General features: G+C 39.3%; 4 protein-coding genes and 1 long non-coding RNA gene across 5 annotated transcripts; 2 read left to right on the forward strand and 3 right to left on the reverse strand.

Annotated features, from left to right (window-relative positions):
- Positions 1-2,335: 2,335 nt before the first annotated feature.
- On the reverse strand, positions 2,336-8,626 carry LOC138014376 (uncharacterized protein C16orf52 homolog A-like). The gene is made up of 3 exons (XM_068861437.1): positions 8,269-8,626; positions 4,319-4,531; positions 2,336-3,394 (listed from the first exon to the last, which is right to left on the reverse strand). The coding sequence occupies exons 1-3, from the start codon at positions 8,369-8,371 to the stop codon at positions 3,204-3,206; spliced, it is 507 nt and encodes a 168-aa protein (XP_068717538.1). The 5' UTR covers positions 8,372-8,626; the 3' UTR covers positions 2,336-3,203.
- A 44-nt stretch (positions 8,627-8,670) lies between these two features.
- LOC138014370 (G patch domain and ankyrin repeat-containing protein 1-like) lies at positions 8,671-11,696 on the forward strand. Its single transcript, XM_068861433.1, has 2 exons — positions 8,671-9,655; positions 11,049-11,696. Exons 1-2 carry the CDS (start codon positions 8,761-8,763, stop codon positions 11,315-11,317), a joined length of 1,164 nt encoding a protein of 387 aa, XP_068717534.1. The 5' UTR covers positions 8,671-8,760; the 3' UTR covers positions 11,318-11,696.
- Positions 11,424-16,927, reverse strand: LOC138014369 (decapping and exoribonuclease protein-like). Its single transcript, XM_068861432.1, has 3 exons — positions 16,471-16,927; positions 14,044-14,416; positions 11,424-12,402 (listed from the first exon to the last, which is right to left on the reverse strand). The coding sequence occupies exons 1-3, from the start codon at positions 16,860-16,862 to the stop codon at positions 11,947-11,949; spliced, it is 1,221 nt and encodes a 406-aa protein (XP_068717533.1). The 5' UTR covers positions 16,863-16,927; the 3' UTR covers positions 11,424-11,946.
- A 52-nt stretch (positions 16,928-16,979) lies between these two features.
- Positions 16,980-19,681, forward strand: LOC138059518 (uncharacterized). The gene is made up of 2 exons (XR_011134214.1): positions 16,980-17,231; positions 18,437-19,681. It is a non-coding gene; the product is annotated as an uncharacterized lncRNA (long non-coding RNA).
- Positions 19,682-21,726: 2,045 nt separating this feature from the next.
- Positions 21,727-22,957, reverse strand: LOC138014371 (uncharacterized). Its single transcript, XM_068861434.1, has one exon. It carries the CDS (start codon positions 22,898-22,900, stop codon positions 21,821-21,823), a length of 1,080 nt encoding a protein of 359 aa, XP_068717535.1. The 5' UTR covers positions 22,901-22,957; the 3' UTR covers positions 21,727-21,820.
- Between the last annotated feature and the right edge of the window lie 4,543 nt (positions 22,958-27,500).

Consider the following 27,500-nt stretch of genomic DNA (forward strand, 5'->3'; position numbering starts at 1 on the left):
ATGTATATTTTGCTTGTGGCTAAAAATAATGCATGCATCCCTTGTGGAAACCAAAAGCCTTAAATGTCTGAACAAAATGATTAGAGAGCTTAACCAAAATATAATTATTTTATCATGGGGTGGGAGTCTAGTTCCTGTGGTGGATTTTAATGATTGTTCAGCAAAAAATATTAGATAAACTAATTTGCCAAGAAAGCCAAAAGTGATTAATGAGTGGATGAATGTACGGAAACGGTCATAGAACAATAGTTTAAAAAACCAGGAGGAAAGGGGTTGTGGGGGTTTAGTGAAAAGCTTTCCCCTTCACTTTCATCAGGTTTGGATTCTGATACAGTGCTACTGTGTTTGCAGTTTCTGCCATTTGTATCGAAATTCTCGAGATACAGCAATCGGTCTTTCAGCAAGCAACTGAGTAGAAAGTTGAACAACATGTTTCTATGGACCAATCAGGTCAAAGACCAGAGTAGTTGTGTGCTGCACTGACACTGCACAAATCATTTGAATGTTGTGTGGCCGAAAAGTCAGTCACTGTCATGAACAATAGGGCCGTTTATACGACAGAAAATAAAGCGCAGCTTACTCTGGCCGCGGTTTACATAAGACTCAAACGCCCCGAATAAATGGTACATAATCTAACGTTCACTGCTTTCTCAAGCCGTGGCTTATCCTAGCCTGGGAGTTTATACTCGCATAAATAGTTCCTTTCACGTATTATGTACGCCACATCCAGAGTAAGCCGCGGCTTATTTTCTCTTGTATAAACGGCCCTAATGTGTTCCTTGTTGGGAATACTCTCACCAGGATGATCGTACTTCATCATTTATTATTGTAATTCGCCATAATACTCTTTTGTTGACCCTCCAAAATTTTGCATAATTTATGAAGCATTGTTTCCAGTTTCTCTTGGGACTTACAATGGTCCCATGAGAAAATAAAGACACTGCTTATGTAAAACTTGGAGGGACAAACAAAGAGTATCATGGTATTTTTGAGAGTGGCAAATAGATACACACTGACCTTCAAATTCACATCAAAAAATGAGGCCTTCTGCACTTGTGAACATTGTTTTATTCTGTGGTGCTGAAGTTAAATCATTTGCTTAATGGTTACTTTGAAGCGATAGTAAGCTACAACTGTGACCCTAAACACTGATTCAATCCTAAAATGTCACCGAAAACCAACAACTCCGAAAATTTCCTACCACACTATGTAGCCAGAATTTCAGCTGACTCATCCACTTGCTAAGTCACTTGAAGAGTGGGCCTTGTCCCTGAATGGCTTAGCAAGCACAGGAGGTGACTGAAATTTAGGCTTTTGATATATTGAAATTCAGCTTGACAAAGGAAAGTGGTTGTATATATTTTTCAGATTCATTCTGCCTCATTATCAAGTTAAATATGGCCTATTTTCACCCTGCGAAAACTCTTCTGGGGAAGTATACACCAATCATAGTGGGTAGACTGTGCAAATCAACCCAGCAATAGGGAGCTTAAGCAAGGATGGTGACGATGGCTTTGAGATTGTTGCCTAAGAACATTCCCTGTTCATGTTCAGTAATAATTACTTTGCTATTAATCCATAGAAAGTGTGTACCAATATTCCAGGAAGAAAATTGTTGAGAATGGTGTGGATGCAGTTTGGAGAGAAAATCGAAAATTTGTTGTCAGGTGCTCATGTCCTTCATATAACCTCAAATTTGGTCAATTTACATCGTTGTCAGGGCGACGACAGCATAGAAAGTACACAAAGGGGATGCGGGCGATGCAGAGCTTTTGTTTTTGCTCATTAGACCAATAATTATTGCAGTTTCATGGCGTTCTTGTAGCCATCATCATCGTTCTTGCTTAACCCATTGACTCCTGGGGGTTCCCCATTGACCAGTAAAAATTGTCTGGCTTTAGACAGAGTAAAACACTAAGTATGGCTGGTTTAGGGGTGAATGGGTCAAGCTCCCTAATAGCACTCAATTAAAACTGTTGCTACCTAAATGTTACATGCCGTACCAATCTAAGAAAGGTTTTTGAATGTGAATAATAAGTATAGGAAATCACATGAAAGCAATAATTCTTAAAGTGCATTTTGTGATTTATAAATGCAAGCCATGTTTTGAAAGTCCTTAAAATTGCATGAGTCACCATTGAGAACTTTCAAAACATCAACAGTCACCTTTGCAAGAAAAGTTAATTTTGATCCAACTGACGAAATTATATTAATATCATTTTGATGGATGTAAATGTGGATGAGTCACGGATGATCACACCTAACCTGGGTAACTGAAACCTAGAACAGATCCAATATAACCATCTAAACAACCATATAAGAAATAATACTAATATTGCCTTTTTCTCTCGGTTTATTTGCAAGGATGATAATTTTGATATTATTTGCTTTTTTTTCTATAAAATTGTTATGGAGAATGAATTGAGTATAGAAAATATAATGATCTTCCTAGTTATGTGCAATATATTATTTGTGTGACTGGAAAAAATCTATGAAACCACTTGAGAAGCTCTCCATTGGGACTACTTATGTTGCCTGATTTGCTTTTCAACAAGTAAATGTTATGGTTGCAAGCTAGCCTCAAAGTATGTTTGCTTCCTGGGGATGCTTTCCTTACACAGCTTCCTAACAAATTAGCAATCTACTTGGTAGACTGCTAATTTGTACAGTAGATGCTATAAGTACGACATGTACTGGGCATCGGTCACCTTATGTTGTTAGCATGACTTGCACTCACACTTTGGGCACTAATCTGTGATGTTGATGAGAGTTGACTGCTAGCCTATTTGTTTTCACCCATGCTGACCTTCGGGTGCATGCCCGTGGGGATATGAATCTCCTACCATCATGTAGACTTTTTGAACAAGTCAAAGATTATTTCACTGGCCCAAAATTTAGCCAAAACACAGTCAAATTAATTGTACATGTATCCTGTGGTTCACTTTCCAAACAACCAACTTGTTCTCTTAATGAGCTACCATTGCTTAATTCTCCGCTACATACCGCAAAATACCGCAAAAAGATGTGCAAATCATTCAAGCTTCTAACACTCTCCTACAAAGTTTCTTGTCCCAAAAATTCTGGAGCTATCCATCCTCTTATTCAGGCCAAAGCTTGTGAAAATACAATGTTCACAAAGGAAAAACCTCTATGCATATATTAAACTTTCCATTCCATCCACCCAAAATTAATGTCAACCTTCATCATCTCAGCAAAAGAGGGCAAACTTTGAATATACATAGTTCAGATGCGATTGTGAAAACTATGCAAAATATGTAAAGGAAGAAAGATGGTCCAACGTGGGTCCCTTGTGGAAGCTTATATGGTTTTCCTCCGATTTCTGGCATCTGAAATCCCATGGGAAATGTGAGGGCAGCTAAACAGAACATAATCACTGGAAAAAAAAAGAAATATATTTTATGATGTCAAATGGGTCATGACACAAACTGGTGACATTTTCGCACAATTTTTGATACTTAAGGACATCACAGTGACTTGACTATTTGACCAAATCATAAAGATATAAATGTGTGACAATCTATTCAAGAAACGGCATGACAGTGTACATTTCATTGAAAACTAAATTGAAGTCAATGATTTGTCACACTTGTTAAAGTAAATCTCTGGTAAACATATATCAAGATGTTTTCTTTAGAGAATTCCTTTCCACATGCCCTTTAAAACCAGCAAATTCTACTGTTATTTGTCTCATCACCTAGTGTGAGAATTGTGTCCATTCCTTTTGTGACATCAGAGACTGCTTTTTGTGGCAGACTTCATTAATCAAGAGTGGCTTGTGATTTCATGCGTTTAAAAATTAATAACAAACTTGCACCCGGCAATCACAGAAAAAAAAGAAATACTGGTGGCAATGTTAACTCAGAAACATGAACAGTTTCATCTAACAAAAATGAGACATGCGGGTGCATGCAAAGGAACACAGCATTTTGAGACTATTTGGTCAGTAATATGAACCCACTTGCTCAAAGCCTGAATGAAAATCGCCCAAAAGGAACATTACAGAACTAGTTTCTGACCCTTTTCCTTGACCCTCAGTCCATCAATAACTTCCTTTTCTGGGGCTCTCATCTTCCTTTCCCTTATGGTGAAAGTGTGGTCTGGTCATGTGCGTCCAAATATGAGTGACAGAAAAAAATATTGAAGTGCATGTTTTGACTCTGCTAAATGAAAACGGGCCCCCTCCTGACCTCTTCAACACAACTACCGCAGACACGTGGGACCAGATTACACCCTTATCTCTTACTAGAATGAAGAGAGACCTTGGGAACAAGGTCCAACACTTCTCCTTTTAACTTACTTCCTGTAAATACAATCCATTTTGCTGTATCGACAATGAATGGTTTCCAGGGTGACATGACTAATAAAAAGCATGTGAGGGTCAAAGTGATCACACCCAAAATCATAAACATCAATGTGGCCAGCCACTCTTGAGGCAGCTCAGGTGTGACACAAACTTCTGGCTGGCCAGTTGATTTCTGACACATGACAGTCAAACCAAGTCGAACAGAACCTAGTCACAAAACATAATTATGAATTTTGTTATTCAGATTTTTAAAACACTTTTTTGAGGTTTTTGTGCATTTAACAACTTAATCCCTGACAACTCCCCTGGAGACTCTAAATCATTGGAATTTCTGATATTTGAATGACATGGGAACAAGTTAGTCAGAAACTGAATATTCTGATGGCATGATGTATCTCAGGATATAGGTGCTAATATGGAATTGATCAGGCATATTAAGTAGTCTGGTAGGAAGATTTAATCAATTTAAGACAGTCTGTCACTGCTTATTCACATGTTTTCCTTAAGTTTTCTGTAAAATGCCCTTTCCTTGGGTCGGGTGCTGCTGCATTAGATAAGGAATATGTTCCACATTATTTTTTGGCCACTTCTAAAGGGCACTTTTCAGTGGTTTTTCATATCTGGTGCAGTGCAATTTGTTTTAATTTAACTCTCCTATATAAGTAAGATCAGTATAATGTTAACACATAAAGGTGAAAATGTAAATTGATACTTGCGCGTTATAAGTACGGGTAAATACGGTAAGTAAATAAGTAAAACATAATGCACATGTGAAATCCAAGCTACTATTGTGTTGTGCCGTGGATTGACTGACACACCCTCAATAAAATATATTTCACATTTTGAAGTCTCATTGTAGTGAAGTCAGAATAATTATAAAATTATCTTGAATACATCCCAACAAGTACTAAAAGTATATGAACATGATGAAAGCAATATTATTTACAAGATCAACATTTACAACACATTAAATTATCAACTCATATTAATTCAAACTTTGGTTGTGACCTTTGAGTGACCAGCAAAACCTGTCAGGGAGCAGAATAGCAAAGCAAAGGGAGGCAGTGTAGGCAAGAAGTAAGGGAACTGTAATGAAAATTCAAAAGGTCCTGTGTTTAAGTCCTACATATACGCTGATGCTGCTCTGAGTAGCCCCTGGTATTCAACTCCTTGGCTTCACTTGTAAATAACCAACTGGCCCCATTTGTTAAAAGAATGGACAGCACTATGACCTCTGGATAAAATAATCTGTATCCTTAATTCTACTGGATAACTCAATTGGTTTTGCTAGTGTTTGTCTGCTGGATAGCGTTTTATCCAGTGGACAGCATTATCCACCATTTGAAAAACCAAGGTCAGGTTTGCCTTTGTCCACTCATAAATAATTTCTTTAAAAATGCTGCATCAATACCATAGCTAACCAACAAAATTCAAACCCACATGATGCCAATCTTTTTTTAAATTTTTTTTAGTGAAGAGATTCACTAACAACCAACAACACAGACAAAGTACAACGTCGGACTGCTCAGGAATAAAGACACGCAGGCAGCATTCAAGATCAGGCTATCCAACAGATACCAGCTGCTACAAGACCTGATAGACCCCAAGACTGACATCCGAACATACTGGGAACACAGCAAGAAGATCTGGCACGACACATGTGAGGAAGTCCTTGGCAGGAAGAAGACCCAGCACAAGGATTGGATCTCTGCGGACACCATCCGCAAGCTTGAGGCAAGGAAAGTGAAGATTCGAGCCCAGGCTGAGTATACAGTAGCACAAAGAGAGGTGAAGAGGAGCATCACGAAGGACAAGAGAGACTACATCAATGACCTTGCCAGCCAATCCGAGACAGCAGCTGGACAGGGAAAGCTGAAGGACCTGTACCTGATGACTACTGTAAGAAGCTGTCAGGCAAGTTCCAACAGAGAGACAAGCCAGTGAGAAACAAGAATGGAAACCCACTGACGACAACAGAGGAGCAGGTGAAGCGGTGGGCGGAACACTTCAGGGAGCTGCTAAACCGCCCCACCCCTGATACACTACCAGACTTCCCACCCTCCAAGGCTGAGATCAGAAAGGCCATCAATGCACTCAAGAATGGGAAGGCAGCAGGGCCGGATGAGGTAGCGGCAGAAGCCATCAAAGCAGACATGGAGACAGTGGTCGACATGCTGCACAGCCTCTTCAGCAAGATCTGGACCAGATTGCCAGCCTGCACATCATTGTAGAGCAGTCGATGGAGTGGAAACTGCCCCCTCTAAATCAACTTTATAGACTACGAGAAGGCGTTAGACAGCGTGGACAGAGAAACGCTGTGGACGCTGCTGAGGCACTACAGAGTCCCAGAGAAGATCATCTCCCTCATTAAGTGCAGACAATGAACAGGATTGCCCATACTGGCCAGTTGCTTGAGAGATTTGAGGTGAAGACCAGAGTCTGTCAGGGGTCTACTGTCATCATTTCTTTTCCTCCTGGTCATCAACTGGATTATGAAGACCACCACAACAGGTAGGAACAATGGCATACAGTGGACGCTTTGGACGCAGCTGGATGACCTCGACTTCGCTGACGACTTGGCCCTACTGTCACAACCACAGACAAATGCAGGACAAGACCACCCTCCTGGAGATAACATCAGCCGGGACAGGGCTCAACATCAACAGAAAGAAGACGGAGCTGATGAAGATCAACAACACCATGAACACTCCAGTTACAGTCTGCGGAGCGCCCATCTTGGAGGTGGAGTCATTCATCTATCTGGGAGGTGTGGTTGACCGACAGGGAGGAACAGCCCGAGATGTAACAGCCAGGATCAGTAAGGCCAGAGCAGCCTTTGTCATGCTCAAGAGCATCTGGGCATCCAAAGAGATCAACACAAGAACCAAGCTGTGCATATTCAACTCCAACATCAAGTCCATAATTCTGCTTTACTGGAGCAAGACATAGCGAACAACAAAGACAATACAACAGAAGCTTCACACATTCTTCAAACACCAGTCTGAGGTGCAGTTTCAACATCCAATGGCCAGAGAAGATCTGAAATGAGGACCTGTGGGAATGAGCGGGGCAGGAACCGTTGGTCAAGCGGATTCTACGCAGGAAGTGGGGCTGGATTGGACACACCCTTAGGAAACCAGCGTCCAGCACCACACACTGGAACCCGCAGGGGAAGAGGACGAGAGGTCGGCCTTGCCACAGCTGGAGACCAGACGCTGAGGCAGTTATGAAACAGAAGGGAACCAACTGTGTGATGGTGAGGGGTTGTCAATGGCCAATGTTCCACCAGGAACGATGGGCTTAATTGATTGATTTATTTTTAAAAGTCTGGACAACATTGAAATAATATTACATTGTATGGTGAGCATAATCCAGTAATGGAGAGATTTTGACATTAAGTGGGTGCTTCATTGTATTTCCTAGGTAGGAATTTGATGATGAATGTTGCATGAGGAAAACCAATGAGCTTGGATGCTCCTCGAAGGACGGGGAGCAAGGAACGCGCAGTCAGGTGAGAGCACATGCCTTCCACAAATGTGGCTCAGGTTTGATTTCCAGACTTGGCGTCAAAATTAATGTGGGTTAAGTTAGTTGTTGACCAAACATCAAACAGGTTTATTTCCAATTGGTGCCCTAGTGCTAAATACAGTTGACACTTAAATAAAGTTCATAGGGATTATTAAGCTCATTATTATGTCACTAGCACCAGCTGCACTAATTGGTGTGTACAAAGTTTTCCTTTCGAAATGAATGCTGAAGATAAAAAATTCATTTTTCTTTAAAAAAATTAACTGAGGGCGATTTGCTCTTAGAAACGTAGCAAAGGAACTGCCCCATTCCCCTCGAGCGGAAAAGGAATTTTTCCCTTTCCGCTGGAATTAGTAATTATACCCTAAGTAGTTCAACATTTAGAGATTGATCGAGAAGTATGTGGAAATACTCACCAGCAAACTCCGTCACGACCCACTCTGGGGTTGCCAAGGAGGCGATCGCGAATACATCGGCGGCAAAGCAAAGAAATCCCCCAACAATTACAAATTTATCCATGTAGTATTCATATAACAGCTTGTCCACATTCGGGCGAATTGAACATTAAAACAGTGACGCAACAAAAATTAAAGTTTACATATAGGCTTCAATTTGGGTCTTGATTACTGGATAGTTAGCTCCCACGCATCATCATTCGCTGGAAATACCTTCAACATTCGTTTTTCTGCCTCTTATGGGTTGAAACGCGTCCCATGCTTGTTTGCTCTCGTTTGTAATTTATGACTGATTATACCGCCATGGAACCTTCCAAAACATTTGGCGTGAGATGGGAAACCTCGTTCCCAGTCTTGTGAAAACGAGGTTAAACATTTTGATCAAAGATGGCGGATAGCTGGGTCCTCTGAACACTGTTCAAGGTGGGCTTTTCTTGTCCTGAGTGATTTGGAATGAGCTTTGCATACGTGTTACAAAGATTTGTATCACCAAAAGAAACCAAGGATGCAACTCTTTCACCAAAGAAAGAGACCGAATGTGATAAACAAGGAAAAATGTCCGGTGAGGAAGCAAGAACATTTTATGAGAGCGTCTTGTCTTTGGCTGATAGTTCGACTATAAGTTCAAAATGCGTTAAGCCGTCTCGACATCAGCAGGCAAGAAAACGACAGGAAAATAGCGAAATCGAAAATTCTTGTCGCGCATACAAAACTAGTTCTGTACATGTCGTCGATCGCCATGAAGGTGATGACGAATTTGAATGTGATGACGAAGATATTGACGATGGTGGTAATAAAGATGGAACAGACAACAGAAAATCCTCTGTAAATTCTCCCAATCAGAGAGTAGTACACCAGTTTCTCAGATATGCTCAGGAGGGAAAATTGAGGCCGATTCAGGAACTTCTGTCTGGACACAAGGTGGACATCAATGTGTGTGACCAATTTTGTTGGACAGCTTTGATGTGTGCATCGCACAGCGGACAGTTGCATATTGTTAAATTTCTGTTGGAGAAAGGAGCGATCTGGAAAGCTTGCAAAGATTTGAACGGAAGAACAGCATTGGATCTCGCAAGACTTTCTAAAAATTTTGATGTTGTAGATTTACTTTTGACTTACAATGATAATGCTCAAACCAGACAAAAGAAAACCTTCAAAAATGAAATTTGGGTTAAGTCTTGGTGCTCAATATGTGAGGAAGAGTTCAGTGACAGCAAGAAGGTACATCAAGGCTCAACAGTGCATTTGTTTAATACAGAGAGGAAGCCTCAGAGGACATTTTATTACATCCCTGAGAAAAATGTTGGCTATCAGATAATGCTGAAATCTGGTTGGAATGAAGATCAAGGTTTGATTAATAATGTCATATACTTGCTAGCAGCACTGTTTTTGTTACAGTAAATAATGTATGAGAGTGTATGTGAAGTTCTGTGGACTTCTCAAAGGAACAAGGACTTGCTGACAAAGACATTCAAGACAGGGTTCTCATTAGAATGAGGAAATTAAGGGAGGGGGGGGGGGGGGATGGGAAGGGCATCCAAGGACATGCATGCTCTCCTGAAATATGGAAGTTCACAAGTGCAGGTTGGTATAATTCTCGTTACTGACTGCCATACATTACTTTTGATGTCAGTTAGGGAAATTTGATGATATATCTAGACAGAAAATCCCAGGTGATAAATTTCTTTATTTTCTTTGCCAGTATGCTGACATTGTATTCTATTGTGTTTGCAAGAAAATTTTGTATCAATCACTCTTGGGAGTGACAGGGTTAAATGCAACCTTGGGCAGTACTTACAACTGTACAGTGAAACCTGTTGTTTGTTTGCGCGCCACTTTGCAATAATTATTGTCACGCAATGTTGTGTTTTTGATTATCAGTTTGCTCCAAGCAAGGTGAAGGTTCAATTTCGCAACTTACGCACAGTTGCAGTCCAGTGGTATGCCCCCGATGTGCAATTACATTGTGAACCTTCTCCCTTACACCGTAAATTTATATTGTAAAAAATAGAGTTCAAGGTTGTTTTGAACGGGTACAAATACCTGACTCTGGGAAGGTAAATACCAGGCAGCAAGTTCAAATTTGAACTTCCTCGAAGCAAACTGCCAATCAAAACACCTACATTGCGTCACAAAATAATTATTGCAAGGTGGCAGGCAAATGAACAACCAATTTCACTGTAAAGTGCACCTAAACTCAAGATTTTTCGTTCTTAATGTAAATCTCCCCATCTAAAGCAAACACATGTCTCGTTCACCATTGTTACCCAGAATTTGGCTTTTTCTGTGCCATGCAAGCCACGTAAACTTGGCAGTCCGAACCAGCAGTAATTTGGACCCATGACCGTAATGTGAGAGGCATTGGTCTATTTTTGATTTTACGTCACAAACTGCTTTGCATTCCTATTTTCAAAGAAATTTTGCATTGCAAAGGAGTTTGTGAGGTAAACTCGAGAATAGATCGATGCCTCTCACATCACGGTGGTGGGTCCAAATCACAGCTAGTTTTGACAACTCTGCGCGTCTTGCTTGGCAGACAAAAAGCAACGTAAAAGATTGTCAAACATCTTTGCTTTCGGTGGGGAGATAAATACTGGTATTGTAGACTAAAAGTATTTGAGTTTAGGCACACTTTAAGACCTTGTTCACTGGCACAGTTTCTCCTATATTAGACCACCAGGCCAGTGACTTGCATATAGTATGAAATTTGCCTTGTTTTAATCTTTATTATTGCCATACAGGTTTAGGGCCTGAAGGCATTGGGAGAAAATTTCCTATTAAGACAGTCCTGAAAAGAGACCGACTCGGATTAGGCAGCAAGGGAAGTCAAGAGGCAAAAGTGACACATTTTGGTCCAAATGATAGCCATGCTGTAAAGAGAAGGAAGGTGAAAAATGAGAAACAGAGTAGTTGTAAGCCAAGAAAAACCAGCCGTAGGGAAAGGCTGACAAAAGAGGAGAAAGAAAGAAGCTGGGAAAGAAACATGAGGATTTATATGAACTCAGATTAATTTCTTAATGTGAAATAATGAAATTATTTACATTTTCCGCATAGGTGGCCATAGCAATGCATGACTGGTACATCATAGCATTTTACAATGCCATCAGCTTTACGACTTTTTGCAAGTTTGACTTTAATACAAGTTTAACACCCGTACAGAGCTCTTTGAAGGAGCTATTGCCATATTTACAGAAAAAGACCTATCAAACCTACACCAATAAAATGTGACAATCACAATTGCAATGGACATGTTGCTTTGGTTACAATACACATGAGACTTGGTCTGAGTTATGACTGCAACAAAAGATTCAAACAGTACATAGAAACTTGTCGAGCGTTAATGAAGGTGTGATAACCAAAGTTTCCTTAGGTTAGAGGTAACAACCACTTGATTTTACAATGGTACTTGCTGCTGCACACTGTCTTTAATTTTTTCAGTTACAATGAATGCATACAGAGTTAGTATTTATCTGTTTGATTACTTACTAATAATATTGGTAACTTTTCAATTTGACATGGCTGTTCATTGTTTTTGATTACTCTTAGTGCATATACTACTATCTAGTCATTTTAAGTCAAATTTCCTTTTACCTTGGTTGGAAAGAGCGAAAGTCTCTTAGACTAGCCAGTATTAGTTAACTATGCAAAGCTAAAAGGAGAGGCAGAATTGCCACCACTTTCCAAATACCAGTCCGGAAGAAAACGGTCAGACCCATCCAAGACCTCAGAAACAGTAACTTCCAGAAATGGTTCCTTCCACGAGAACATGTAAACAACATCAGGTCCACTTTTTGTAACTACTTCCTTCATCCAAGTGAGGAATCTGTCTAGAAAATTTAAGCAAATAGAGGAGTCCCACAAGCCTTCTTCATCCCTGACCAGCCTAGGTATTGCTAAAGTATTGTATGTTTGAAGTTCTTTGACATTGCCATGGTGATCTCGAAAGCCACATATGATCTTTGGTACACCAGCAAGGTATGACTGGGCCCACCATTTGATGAGCTTGTAGCGTTTGAAGCTGAAATGCTGGTTGTGATGATGAGGTTGAATGGAGGTCTTCAGTTCAATGTAGTTTGCTGGTGCTGCTCCATTTTTCTTGATTAGAAAGATAACATAAGTTAACCTTGAAGCAATTGAGAGTATTGCAGGAAACCAAGCCTCGGAGCATGCCTCGTTTTCACAGACCGACTTATTTTTAGATTGAATTTCCCGCGAATGAGACTCCCGCAGGAGCGCAATGACCAATTACAAGAAACTAACCTGAAGTCATAGGGTCATCAAACCGGAAGGTAGCCTAAAAATAGACCGGTCTGTAAAAATGCCGTGACATAGGGCCAGTATGGGAGTTGTAGGCTCCGGGTCATGGGTTCCTGGTATTGCTAATCCCCTTGGATAACATTAATTAAGTTTTCAGGATAAATCTAAGCTTGCCTTAAATGAGATGATAGCAGAGCTAGGACTCGGATCTTGCATCAACCTCTGTGAACTCTCAAGCACTTTCTGTAGATTGGGTTGGTGAAATTTTAAAATGAAGGAGATCTCTCCATCACTACTCCTTCTCCCTGGTGGGAGTCACGCGCCAAGGCACCATCACACTAAACTAATCAGAGGAATACCAGTAATTTCTCAAGACATGTTTAAGTAGAGCACTTAAACCATGTACTCCATCTAACCACATGATATTAGAGCCACCCTCCATACCATGAAAAAGAAACACCTCCAAAGTTTTCGGTTATATGTTTATAGTGTCTGGAGTGTAGTACTTCAAAAATTTTCCCTAATAGTGTATCCACATGTTTTAGCAGGCCTTTGATTTTTGGCCAATCCAGTTGGGTCCTGGTAACTAATGACAACATGTAATTCCATTCTGAATCGTCAGAACATTCATGGCATCTGAAGGGTAACTATTGTCCAACATATTTCTATAGATTTTCAACAAGACTTCTATTCTTACACTTCTGCACATTTCTTTCTGAAGAAATGCGATCAAGTAACCTTTTTGACGTCATTAGTTAACAGGGCCCAACTGGCTCGGCCAAAATTTTTTGCGTATAAATCAAACACCCACTATGGGGGAAATTTTTTTGAAGTACTACACTTCAGACACTATAGATATTTACTTTCAACGAAAAGTTAAAAAACGAGGGAATAATAATCGTCATAGGGACTTTAAGGTTCAGAATATGAAGTTGCTAGACGTTCTTTCAGCTGAAGGGGGAGGGGGGAATAATACCAAGGATTTCGATTCGTAACCCATTGACCACTGGAAGTGAGACTTGATAGATTTTACTGTGTTTAATGCCAGACAATTTTACTCATCAATGGCGGGGGAAGAACGCCTTGGGAGTCAATGGGTTAACAACTTCTCCATCCACTCAAAAGCTATGTCTTCATTAAGGACGGTGCCTACTAATTCAAAGGTATATTTGCGCAGTTTACTGAATATGCGGGAAAAGCAGATCTTAGCAAGTGTTAATGAAATCCAAAAAGAAAATTGGGGTTAACCACGTGTTTTTCAAAGATAATTAATCAACAATATTTGTAAAAAAAAAAAACAAAATAAAAGGCAATATGTGGTGTTCTTTCCCAAATTGAGTTTACAAAAATATCCCTGGGGGAGTGTATAAATAAGCACCACCCACTGGAAATCCGAGTATCTCGAGATGCGCAGAACGTATGCGCAGTAACAATAGCAGGCACCGTCGTTAAGAAATGATAAAAGTAAATCCCATTCACCTCAGCACAGCAATCCACTTCAGCACCAAACACCAAAGAATGTTTGTCAAGTCTGGTCCTGATCACAGTGATAAATGCCTCACTGTCATTGTTGGCATATTTTCCAGCTTTTCCTTTGCCATTCTGGAGTTTGGAATTCTTATCCAATGGTGAAGTGACAAAGCTTTCAAAGTTGTATCCCCAATAGCACATTTCTTTATGTTTTTCCTCCATGTTTTCCCTCTTGTGCCTGTTTTCCTCCGTTTCTACCTCACTTATGTAAATCGTTCCATTGTAAAGTGTTGCTGCCATCTGCCAGGAGTCTCTCTTTTCATAAGGAGTACACATAATTTTTGTTAAGTGCCCTCTCCATGTTATAAAATCTGTGTGTAAGCTGAAAAAAAACAATTTTTTTTAGAAATAATATTGTCATAAATTTTGTCCTCGTTGCAAGTATAGATGGTTTTCACGTTATGTCATTGTCACGATGTCAGTGGATGAAAACAAAAAAGGTCGCTCTGTCATTAGCTCCTTTTGTTCATCCACCAGCAATAATACTGTACATTGCAGCATGGTTATCCATGTCTCTAGAGATTGGTTGCAAACCATCTACAATGTAAGTATCAGTTACAAAAATATCTCTGCTTTCTTTCAAGGCATGGAACTTAATGTCATTAATAATATTATTCAGTTTTTATAAGAAATTGTAAAATAATGGTTTGAACTCAGGAGTCATATCATAATTAAGTAAAGTACAATTATTGTCTGGGCGAGTGTAGTCCTGACAAGGAATGTTTGAGATGACATTGACTGATGTTTCCACAACCTGAGCGGAAGTCATCTTCAGTGTCAAATGATTTGTGTAACGTCAGTAGATACTATAAGAACTCTGGGAGATGTCATTGGTCAACTTATTCGTGATGTTATTGGTCGACTGACAGTTGAGCCTAGATGTAATTGGCTGTGAAGACCAAACAGTGATTGGTGCGTTTCGATCCGTCTATAGGTTGACTGGAGTTCTTATAGTATCTTCTGACGTAGCACAAATCACTTGACTCTGAAGATGACTTCCGCTCAGGTTGTCGAAACGTCAATGTCATCTCAAACAGCCCTTCTCAGGACTACACTCACCCGGACGACCGTACTTTACTTAATTATTGGTTTTTACATGACTATTTTAAAGCAAAGACTTTCATAATTTGCTAGCCAATTTATTATCCTTTGTTTCTTTTACTCAAATGATTTGTCCTCATTTTGAAAGAAATATTGGAGATGCACAATGTTTTGTTCAGCTGGATTCAGTTAGGTACTGGTTGGGAATAAACGTGAAGCCCAAAACTAAGTCACAGACCTAATTGGCTAACTCAATGTTGTACCCAATTCAAACCCTTTGGGAATAAATTGTTTTGTTCCGGGTATTTCCATATCATTTAAATATGAATACTACATCATCAAGCAAATACAATACTCAAAGAATCTTCATCCCAGGAGATTTGAATTGGGTACACATTGAGTTAGCTGATTAGGTCTACTGAGGGTGGAAAACTTTTATCTGATAGCCTTCCCCACAAGCTAATACTACATTTCAGAATCTTTCATTTGCCCCCAATCAAGTCAACATGCTAGTTGACCAGTTGAATACATGACTGGAAATACTTTTTTTTTGATTTATTGGTATACCCCTTGTGAGATCATTGTCTGCATGCTCGTGGTGCACAGAATAGTAAGAAAGAATGGAATAGAAAGCACTATAAGAAAAGGTAATTTTGTGCAATAGACTGCAGTTGGAAGCAGGCCTTACTACTAATAGTTTTGGGTAATGCAGAGACACAAAGTGGTGTTAGACAAGCTAAAAAAGAAAAAATCTCACTTTCAGGTGCAGTCCATCTCTCAAAGTACATTTGTCACCCTTGATGACAAATCTCATGGCCGGTCTAATTAATTTGAGCATAGGTCACAGGTCAGGGTACATGTTGCTTTGCCACAGATGAATAAACAGGACCAAAAGTGTCTCCTGGTCCTACTCACTCTACAAAAATATTGTTTTAGGTCTAGGGGAACATTTGGCATGGTTGGTCATCAGTGGAGCAGGGATTTTAGTCTTGACCTGTGCCTCAAATTTCAGCAGCATCCAGCTACTCTTGGCAAAAAGAAAATGGATTGCAGTACTGCAAATGACTGCCAGTCCTTTTCCATCTGATTTTCGGTGAAGATGCTGCAAGTATATGCACTGCCAACATACGCAAACCCAGTAAAGTCGATGCAAGTATATGTATGGTGTTGCTTGCCTGCTTGTGTGACAAGTGCAAAGCAGCCCTTTTGATCGACAGTAGTTGGGATGGGGAATCAAGAAATAACAACGATCAAAGGCCGTTCAAGATAGCAGCAAATAACCAAGATTTTATTAACTTGTTTTTCCCCTAAAATTTAGTTTACTTCCGGTGTTACCTTGGAAGAGGAGGCTTTTCTCTTGCAAACCGCTCTGATGTGGGGCTGTGAATAATTTCAAACTTCTCTTTGTGTCGATTTGTCCATTGTAACAAATGCTCCAAGCCTTCTTTTTCTCCATCGTCCCGTTTCACAAAATCTTTATAACCAGCACGAAGGTCGAAGTCTATACTATGTGGAGGTGAGAAAAGTCTTAATTGTCGTTTGTCGTCGTGAAATGACCTTTTGTCGTCAAGAGAGAAGCATCCGACCTCAGTCGGCTGACGATAGAAAGGGAGCTCTCCGCGAAATGCTTCAATTGGAGAAACGGTAAAGCTGCTTTTCGTTTTCGAAGCATTTGATCGAGCTTTCTTTGCCTGAAAAATTTCTGTTTCACGAGAAGAGCGCTTCATATTTCGTGTCTCAGGTGATTCAATTTTTAACGAATGACAGTTTATCACTCATGGTATTATGGGATATTTCTTTACGGAAGGACGTCCACCGGACAGAGCTGAAAAACGACTGCGCATGCACCAGATAGGGAGCACAAATCGTGCAAATGAGACGGGAAGTGTCCATTTCGATTATTTGATCTCGTCTTCTGCGTGTGTCACTTTGTAACTCTTGACGGTGTGAATTTTGGAAGTGAGATCGTGGTGATTGAATTCAAGGAGACACATCAGATCTGAGTAACATATTTGTGTGGAATTTTTGGGCCATGAGATGCAAACCCAGTTAAATTTGTTTGGGAATATGCGCTGCAGAAACTAACCGAGGCTACCGTGAGTGTTACATATTTGTTTTTGAAGCATGAAGTGTTCACAACGTTTGGTTCAGTTTGCACACTAGGGTATTGCCCATGCAATCTCTACAGTTTTCATCAACAAGATAATTTGGGCAGGGTTTTCTGAAATCACCTTTACAATCAATCGTACATGTATTTACAATGCGTTAATTAAACGTAACATGTTCTAAGAGCATTATGTGAAAGTTGTCAACCTTCTCCTTGAACCAATGCAAGGCAGCAGTTTATTTAGAGTGCTGCCACTCTGCAATAGCCACTTAACCTCCTGACTGCCCCCATAAAGGCAGCTGTCTAAAAGAAAACACCTTGCCAACTTGTGAAGTTGGAATGAACACAAGTACTGGCCAGAACTACATAGTAAATATTGAAGTTCTTTGTCCCTGTCTCAGGGCATTTCTTCAATGAAAAGGTAAATTGATTGCAAGACTGGCCTCTGAGATTACACTCAGAAGAAGTTCTAGTTGCACAGTAGTGTGATCAATAACATTGTTTATTGCCATAGTGAGGCTTGATTACAGAATCATAAATACTTGTCCACCAAAATACCCTGTGCAATCAACTGATACACCCATGTTCGGGAAACTGTTGGCCTGTTAATTAATGGAACATCCATATTAGGAAAAGAACAATTTGTTAAATAAAAGTGCAAAGTCCAGGCCCTGCTTCCTGTTAATCCTAGGATTATTGACTGGGAAATACTGCTTGAAAGTGGCACCCGAGTGACTTAATTGTAGTCTAGGTTCCACAATCTCCAAATAATAATGATCTATCATTATTGTAATAATGCAACACACTTGGTGTCAACATCTGTGTCAAAACTTGGAAGATGGTGTTTTGCTTCCCCCCTTGACTGGCCATTATTTGCAAATCTATGTTCAACCCAACGTCCAAGGCAAAATTATGGTTAGACTCAAATTTAAGAACATGTGTTAAGGCAAACAGTTGAGGGTCATTGGTTTATGTGTGCTTTATTGTATGTTTATATGGTTAGCCCATCATGTTTTCTTTGTCTTGGTTGTGTAATAAGAATGACTTTTTGTACTAATTTTCACAGCCCCCATAAAAACTGATATGTGCAGTTTCCTGTGTCTAGGAAAATAATAATATCATTATATTGTAGATTATAGCATTGTAATATGCATCTCATGGACAATAACATTCATTTTCGTTTTTTGTCTTTAGGGAGATGGATCCACCTGGTATTATTTGCGGCAGTTTTGTGAAATATTAGCTCTGAAAGGAGCGAGAAGAAATTCAGCCTTTTTTTTCTCAGCAATAAACCACAATAATCTTATTGAGTTCACTTTGTCCATGTTGGTAGTGTGGAACAAAAGACTGGATAAAGTCACTGAGAAATCCAGAGAATGCTGTTGAGTTTTAAGCAGTTTCTTTAGTACTCTTCACATTGTCAAACTTTTCAGTTTCCTCTTAGAACTGAATACCAGTCCTTAACCTTTTTTCAGTTATGAACTTTTTGCACCAGCACAGAACTTTAAGATGCCACATGTTGTACTTATAAAACAAAATGGGGACAACATATTCAAGCAAAAACATAACAAATGCATGTTGTTTGCACCTGCACGCAAACTTTGTGAATGCTTTTGATCTGATGAGTTGCCAACCCAGTAATGCTTCAAGTACATGTAGTGACGTCAAAACCCAGAACACCTCCAAACACATTCAATGACAATTTGTCAAAGAAAAAATTAAAAACAAACATCTTCTTAAGCATTGGGACCCATATGGAATAGCCCTTGCATATGTGTATTATACTGATGACTGGATTCCATCTACTTAATATACAATCATCTTTTTAGGATAATACCACCTAGGCCAGTCGGCAGATAATGCTATAGTGAACTTCTTGCTATACAGCTGAAAATATTAATTTTGTGAAATGCCCCTTTCAGGGATGTTTTCTAGTGGTCTATGCTCTAAAGATTTTGTTTAAACTCATCAAGTACAATGTAGCATGCATGTGTGAAATGTCTCCAGTTTAGATCAGTTTTGCAATATGCACTGTGTTGTCTGAACTGATCCTTGTAAAATTTTTGTAGTTTCTTGTCAATTGTTAATGGAAAAAAATAGGATTTACTTTCTGAAAGAAAAATAACATTAATGACGTCTCTTGATCAGGTTAGGATCTGATGAATTTTTGTTTTAAAAGGCAAGCAAATCAAGGGCAAATTAATTTTCTCTGAGCTGTTTAATGTCATTAAGTGGGCTTTCCAGGGTGAAGCACTCTTTTGCCTGCTCTCTCTATATCATACAGTGTATAATCCTTTCACCGATTTATCTCAGTTTCTGTTGGGGCCGGCTTTCATCGCTCTTCTATAAATTTAAGAAAAGATGCTGTGTAAAGAGCGAAAGATGTATTTTGCTTTCATGATAATTATAAATTCGTATTAAAATTTGGGGAAACGTGGAGCTCAATTTGTCTTCTTGCATCTTTGCATACTCCATTTTAATATCACTTTCAGCTTGCTTGCCACAATTTCTTTTGTAAGCGTGTCACCATTCACCACCCGGTCTATAATTCACAAGTTGTCTTCCTTTGTTGTTCAGAGTATTATAGAGAGTATCTGGAACGTCATAAGGCTTTTTCAATGTCTCTTTACCAACACAGACAAAGAGGAATTGTCCTTTATCACAACCACGGGGCGAACTAGTCTCCACAGATAAGTTCGAAGCTCTCACCAATTCCACCGACCGAACATCGCCAAAACAGGGTTTAAGGGTATTTCTGGTCCTCCCAGAAAACCAGCAACTTGCAAAAACCGTACGAGAAACTTGCGACAAAAGCCAACACTGTCAAAAAAGTAAGCAGTGCAGCGCTCGTTACCTCCATTCACCGTATAGTCACACGAAAGGTGCATATACCGCGCGAAAACAATTTTTACACAATTTGTACACCCCTTCAATTTTTGGAAAAACATCAAAACTCGTCAAAAATTGTGACAAAATCCTTATCTTTCAAACAGCGACCTTATTTTTTTGATTTAATCAACGGCTGTCATTTTCCGGCGAACAGATAGTCTTTTCGAATAAGCGCGCCCTTGAGCCTGCGTTTCGTGCCGCGGATCAGTGACTTGCGCAGTCGTTTTTCAGCTCTGTCCGTCCACCGATCTCTCGGTGGAGAGGAGTACGGGTGTATCTCCTCAGGAAGGGATCCCATATCTCCTTTACAAATAGCCTAGGGTATGGATAACAAAAAAAATAATTGTAGAGGATTGTTTTGTCCTCTTTTCTTACTACAAAAACTCTCTTAACTTTTTTAAGCTCCTGGGGATAGTTAGCCTCCTTTGCAGCCATTGTGTCGGTCCCATTCTCCCCCCCCCCCCCCCAACTTTGCAGGGAGGGAGAATGGGACTGACACAAAAAACGGCTGCAAAAGAGGCTAGGGGATACAAAAATTTGGTTTTATCAACTGAGTTGATCATGAAAATTGACCACCGTACAGAAATTCTAAAAGCTGACGTTTCGAGCTGAACATTGGCTCTCTACAAAAACTGTTCTTGAATCTGAAGGCTATTACAGGAAAATGAATGGTAACAACACCGAAAATTAACATCCAAAGGAAAAACTCCAGATAAATCTTATTCTGCAAAAACTTGAACACACCAACATAAAGGGTATGCATCATGAATATTCAAACTTTGTGCTTGTAAAACATAATTACATGCATACGCAAAGCACGCAATTTCATAGAGCCATGGGTTAGCATTACTCAGACTTTGCACAAGTCAGTCCTGAATTTTTTTCCCCCATTTTCCTCCATGTTATTTATACCCGTACAACTTCTATAATCAGTTAAAATTATTTAAGTGTGCATTTACTGTGTGCAATAAAGATTCATACATTCATTCTAGATGCTCATGACGTTGAAGCATGTAACTCTGGTTCAGAGCTGGAGTTTTTTTAGTTTAAAAATTTCCTTATTATTTTCCTGCGTGTGCAACTTCATTCTTATTTCTGTTCATATTTGGGCATAAAATTGATGTCCTAAAATCCCCAACTTTGTTCCAAGGAAAAGAGTTGCAATTTACAATCTTCAAGGTCATGTGCTTCTAGAAGTTCATTCTGATTGAAGGATTAAAAGAATAAACAGGTATGGATTGTGTTCGAACCACCAGGCAATGTTTTCATGTTGAAGATGCAGAAAAAACTCTTGGACACAATGCCATAGCCTGAAGAGAAGGTGTTGTTAGATTGGCAAGGAATCAATTTAACATCATGTCAACTTTAGATGATGTTAGAAACTGACAGAGGCTTGAAGCTTTGGTGAGCCAAACATGGGCTCGAAGAGAGATGATCTGACTTTTAGTTTTCCCACTTCACTGCTTGTGTAGCAAGTGCTAAAAGGGGAGGGAAAGAGGGAGGCAGAGCAAATTCTGAAAAACAAGAAAACTGTGGAGAAGTGGGGAAAGAGTGCCACTGAATCACACAAAATTGTCAGCTGTTCAGGCTAGCAAACCATAAAACAATTATTATTCAAAAAATCTTTTATTTTATAAGCAATATTTTGAGCTCTGTGTATGGCTGATTTGTCCGATTCATCTCACATTTTCAGCCCTTCTCTTCATTTTCACTATCTGAGGAAGAATCATATGCAGACACCAATGAAAAGCTTCCTGATCCAGCTTCCTTTTTAGTTTCCCTTGAATCCAACATATCTGTTTTTTGGCTAAAAATTAGGGCCTGTTCTTTGGACCACTTCACAAGTTCAGTCAGAGTCTTAGGCTGTTCTCTGCTTGCAGTGGGGTAACCTGTCACTGGGTTGGAAAGCAAATGATTTGCTTTTGCCTCAACACCAGCACTCACATCACTCTCGCAATACTGATCATCAGTGTTGGGATAGTAACCAACTGCTTCACTTTGCTCCTGTGATTCACGGCTTCTTCGTTGACGCTTTTGAGGCCGATTATCACAGCCAGCTCCCAGGCGTGAAATTTCAAGTGGTCCATCATAGTCTTTAAGTACAGCATTAGCAAGCAGTTCTCTGCTCCTTTCCTGCTTTCGCTTTACAACCCAAGGATTTGGATCATCCGTCGCCCACCTTACATTTAAAATCTCATTGTGATCCAGTGACTGATTCTGCATTGCTTCCATTGCGAATTCAGCACTCGAGCGATTTTTGTATCGTACAAAAGCAACATCTTTCGACTCTAACACCCTGATATTATCGATTTCCCCCCATTCCCTGAAGTGTTTGTAAACAATTGATTGGGCATCAGACGTGACGGATACTCCACCAACGTAAAGTGTCCTCGCTGTTTGCGGATGGGCTGTAAACGAACCAACTCCGCTTTGGTCATCGCGTACATGTTCATGTCTCTCTCTCCCAAAGCAATCTTTTGCAGCCTCAAAGTTTGCAACGCATTCATTCGAAGGTAATGCATGCACCCAGGAGCATTCATATCCAAACGGACAACAACCTCTGGCAAATTTCAAACACAGAAACGTTCCATCCCACTGTCTTTCACTGCCTTTTGTTATTCCGCTATCTTGAGCAATATTGCATCGAGAAGTGGCGTGCGCTTTTTCTCTCGAGCGACCTCTCTCTCCAACGTTCTTGTTATACCAAATATTGTACGTGGTTTCGGAGGAATTGTTTGATTTTCTAGCTTTTTTCAAATTGGTGGCCATGTTGATCACTAACGCGAAAAGACTGAGCAGGAGTCTAGCACCAGTCCACAACTAGTTTGACGCCATGGGACGAAAGATTCTTGGACTATGAGTTGACTATGAGCAGCTTGAGGTCTAAGGTAGGAAAATCTTTGGTAAATCTTAACAAGGAGAAGGGTAACCCCAGAAAGTACGTTCCCAATTCTCTCACACTCTCCTCAGTTAAAATGTCAATTTCCAAATTCCTTAATTTTTCGTACAGCAATAGGCAACTTTCACAATGGCGTCATTTGACAACAACTACCAGAATTTAGTTTGTTTTTCTTTTCTCGTTTAAATTTTGTATTCCTAGTGGTTAAGAATAACAATAGCTCTAATTAGCATGAGACAAGCAAACCTGGAGGATTCTAGTACTTGTAGTCAAATGGTGTCATCATACAAATGTCCTATTTTCAGTGAACTACAAAATTAATGAATGATTACCCGGTATACATGAAAGTGTTTGGGGGATGGGCTGGGGGTTGTGAACCCCGGGGGGGGGGGGGGGGACTCCCATATGAAACAGACTGGGATGCGCGTCGGAAATAAAGGAGACCAATCTAGGCGTGGCTTAAGCAAATTTTGACCCCTAAAAGAGACCGTTTAAAAACACAAAAATACGACACGCAATGAGTTTTAATGATAAAAAGGCATAATCATCGAATGCTTTTCTCTAAAAAGAAAATTTAAAAGGAAATTTGACTTCTGTTTCTCTTCGCGTAATTCTGTGTTACTTCGCGGAACCCTAAACGAGACCTTGGTGGCATAAAATATTGGCGCTTTGCCCGGAACACCCTAAGCGAGACCAAAATCCAAAATTTACACCCCTAAGCGAGACGACGAGCATCCCCGTCTGTTTCATATGGGAGTCCCACTCCCGGGTTGTAAACTAAAATCCAAATGCACAGGGTTTATTAAAGGTAACTAAAATAAGAGTTGTTACAATTTGTAGTTTTTAAACAAAAGAGGGAAATGATCCTCGGGTGTATCTGGACAATTCCAGAGAAGTGTGAGGGTTATTTTTCTCTTTTGTCTAATTTAGCCCACACTTCAGACATATACATTTCCTTTATTTTAGTTTTTAGTTTGAAACTTCAGATGGTTGCTGATGAAAAACTATTTTGTGAAGATAAGGAGTAAAATTACACTAATTAGTGAGAACATTAGTACATTAGTGACTAAAAATATATAATTAAAAATGTGAATTTATAGACAAAACAACCTATGAAATGGTTAAGCTATAACTATCAAGACTTTTACTTTGTGAATGAACATTCTTGGTTCCATGATTCAGTCCTCCTGCCAATACAGTGTACCCTTCGATATTGAAGGTTAAGGGTTAGGGTCTATTAATTAAACTTGGTTTGGGTAGTAGCTATACTGACAAAGGTATGTTCAAGTCTATTATTGTTCATGGATACAAAGGGAGATCTAGGGTTAGATGTTTGGATCCATTACCTGGGGTTGTACGATACTGTTTGCGAGCCAGCGAGCTATGTGAGTCAATATGTGAGTCGAACAACATGCTAGCCAATTGAGCCAACATGTGATCCATGGAAGCAGTCAACAATAATATTGATGATGAGAGCCATGCGAATCAACATGCGAACCACACAGTTATTGAAAGCTAACCGTTTTAAAATGGGTGCTTAGACTTAAATACTTTATCAGCTCTATTTGAAATGGGTGCTTGGACTTAAATGCGAGGCTCACATGGCTTGCTAGCTTGCAGTTTGTAAAGACCCCATTACCTCAAGGGTTCTTGCAAAAGGTGCTGCCACAACTCTGCCAGTGGTCATTTGTTCCTAAATGGTGCTAATCGATCTTACCCCATGAAAGGTAATTTTCGAGTGCTCTTGTTATTAAGAAATGATAATTGCTATGGCATCAAACCATCTCTTCAGAGTATACCTTTTTTGTGTCATCAAAGGCCAATTTTAAAATTCCATCCAGTTCACTTTGAACAATGCTTGCAAATGGTTTTTTAGTAAACATTGAAAATGAGAGATTCACAGTGAGTTGTACGCTCAGTGTATTGTAGGTGTGGTGGTTAGCCCACCAGACTGTTGATCCTAGGGTCACTGTTTTGAGGCCCAAGTCTTTTACTGAGTTATTTCCTTAGACAAGAAACTTTGCTGCTTACTGTCTCTGTCCACCCAGGTGTATAGATCGGTAGGTATACTTGTGACATACTGTTAGGGATAACCCTGGGATGGACTAGCATCTTAGCAAAGTGAAAGTCAATAAGGTTCCCCACAGGTATGATCTCTGTTCCAAGTAAATTTGCAGTTTTGTCTTCCAGTGTTCATGTCATCAAAACCTTAAATTTGGTAATTTCATGTTGTTCTTTCACACATTACAGCTGCAATAGAATATCTTGCCCAGTCATGGAGCTTGTGTCATATAATAAACTTTGTTACTTGAAGATTGTAAACACATCATTAATTAATAATGTTTCACTTATCTGTTTTCTTTTCATTTTGTTGCAATATTTATCTTAACATTTTAATTCATGTCATCATTTCAGGTGTTATCCTGCTACCGTTCACTTCACAGAACACGACTTAAAGTCTTTGAAGGAGATCAACTTGCTTTAGAGGCTGGAAAACATAGGATACGTTCTGAGTTTGCTAAACACAAGAATGAGACTGATCCAACAAAAATACTAGAGCTTGTGGCTGTTGCTGAAAGTGCTGAGAAATTTCTGAGGTGTAATGTTCTGCAAGGAATTCAAACAGACAGAGGAACTTTCCGCTTAAAGATAACAAAGGATACTGAACTTCAAAAAAATGCTCCACGCCCAAGCATCAAAAGCTGATTATTTGAGTTCCAACATAATTTTGTGGTTGGTCTGACTGTCGGCATGTGGAAAATAAAAAATTATAATGGGCTTGGTTTTGCATTGCCAACAATATTGTATTAGAAGAAATTAGTATAAATTATAAATAGAAATGAGTTTTGGTAATGCAACAGCAAGATGAAAATTTTGTGCAGTGTTTGTTGTAGCATTGGAGATAAAGTCATACCAATAATAATTTATTATTATTTATTTTGTTTGGTTTGGCAAGCCACATTGAATAGTTATTTTCTCTTGACAGCAAATGTTTTCAGACCTATGTTAAAGTGCTCCTACAATGAAAAACAATCAGTTTGTGTATTATTTTTTTCACTTTTCAAAAGTACTTGCCTTGAATGCTTAACAGGCTAAATTTTTTGTAGTTATTTCAAGAGGAAATCTGTTTATTTTAACTACACTCTTTTTATTGAATGGTCTGCGATTACTTGGTGCAGTTCCAACTGATAAGCTTTCAGTGATCTGCATTGAAAAGAAAGTAACATCATTTATGTACTCTAGCTTAAAAATGAAGTGTGTGAATGCAGCTCGAGAGTTTTTGGCTTTCAGATTGTCAAATTTGTAATCTGCATACTAATTAAGCAGCATTCACACACAGCATTTTTAAGCTAGTGAGTAAATGACATCACTTTCTCCTTGATCCAGCTGCCCTGAATGCTTATCTGTCAAAACCACACCAAGTAATGTTGGATGGTTAAATGGAAAAATTATTGCTGTCAAAATAAAACTGTTGGAAGTGATTACACGAAATCTTGCATTTCAAGGATTCAGCACAAAAACTTTGGAACTTTTGAAAAACGAGAAGTGATTTTTTATTGAGTAGCATTATTGTTTGTGTGGGTTGCATGTATTTGCACTAATTAAATCAGTACACTACTTTTACATGATTTTTTTCTGTAAGAAGTCTGGAATGATTAATTTAATACTTTGGGGTTTGCCCAAAATTCACTCTGACTCAAAGGTGGCAATGGTATGACAATGAATTGATTCTGTCAAAGCCTTGACAAAGCCTTAATCAGCATCACATTACTTGTGATTTACTAGTTGCTTGGCAGTAGGTGTCTTGACAACTGAAAAAGTCAGAGTCCCAAGACAGAGGCCAAAATCGGAACAAGGTGTGATGCATAGGTGCATCACACCATTTACCCCACCATCTATAAAATTATATGAATTGATTCATTTGAGTTACATGTGATTGAGATTCAGTTTCATTTTCATAGAGCACAGACCACTTTGGTGTAGTACACAATTAAAACTTTAAGAGTTTTTGTGGTAGTGCGCTGTAAGCAGCGCGTGCATAAGTCACGAAAATAAACAGGTCTGTTGGAAGCGTGCTTGAGTTTCAACAAAATGAGCCCCAAAATCACAAAAAAATTGTGACGCTGCTATAAATAAAGAATAAAGAATAAAGTAGCTGCTATTTCCAAAACGATAGAATTACCTGGTGAGAGTAAATTTTTGATATTGCAGAAACAATGGTCAACCTCAAGAGTTGGGCAATCGTGATCTTTGTGATGAATTCGCACATTTCTTGTCAAACTTTATAACTATTGAAAGAAAAGGAAAACTAACAAAAACAAAAACCGGTATCTTGCCATCGTTTGACAAAGATGCTTCACTGTTTCGCGAGTAATCACGCCGCGGTAACTTGATCATGGCGCCCGCTGAATTTGATTTCACTTTCGAATTTGCGATTTACTTGTGCAGCCAAAAGTACAATAACAAAAT

Source organism: Montipora capricornis, chromosome 8 (assembly GCF_036669925.1).
Source record: "Montipora capricornis isolate CH-2021 chromosome 8, ASM3666992v2, whole genome shotgun sequence".
NCBI lineage: Eukaryota > Metazoa > Cnidaria > Anthozoa > Scleractinia > Acroporidae > Montipora > Montipora capricornis.

What these genes read in the sequence shown, in the direction of transcription:
- LOC138014376 (XM_068861437.1), bottom strand. Translation starts at nt 8,371, where the DNA reads ATGGATAAATTTGTAATTGTTGGGGGATTTCTTTGCTTTGCCGCCGAT. An exon ending in GGTCGTGACGGAGTTTGCTG is followed by an intron (nt 4,532 to 8,268) that starts GTGAGTATTTCC and finishes TTTTGTGACTAG; the next exon opens with GTTCTGTTCGACTTGGTTTG. An exon ending in ATGGATTGTATTTACAGGAA is followed by an intron (nt 3,395 to 4,318) that starts GTAAGTTAAAAG and finishes TTTTTTTTCCAG; the next exon opens with TGATTATGTTCTGTTTAGCT.
- LOC138014370 (XM_068861433.1), top strand. Translation starts at nt 8,761, where the DNA reads ATGAGCTTTGCATACGTGTTACAAAGATTTGTATCACCAAAAGAAACC. An exon ending in TGGTTGGAATGAAGATCAAG is followed by an intron (nt 9,656 to 11,048) that starts GTTTGATTAATA and finishes ATTGCCATACAG; the next exon opens with GTTTAGGGCCTGAAGGCATT.
- LOC138014369 (XM_068861432.1), bottom strand. Translation starts at nt 16,862, where the DNA reads ATGAAGCGCTCTTCTCGTGAAACAGAAATTTTTCAGGCAAAGAAAGCT. An exon ending in GAAAAGCCTCCTCTTCCAAG is followed by an intron (nt 14,417 to 16,470) that starts GTAACACCGGAA and finishes GTTTTTTTTCAG; the next exon opens with CTTACACACAGATTTTATAA. An exon ending in AAGTGGATTGCTGTGCTGAG is followed by an intron (nt 12,403 to 14,043) that starts GTGAATGGGATT and finishes TTTCTAATCAAG; the next exon opens with AAAAATGGAGCAGCACCAGC.
- LOC138014371 (XM_068861434.1), bottom strand. Translation starts at nt 22,900, where the DNA reads ATGGCCACCAATTTGAAAAAAGCTAGAAAATCAAACAATTCCTCCGAA.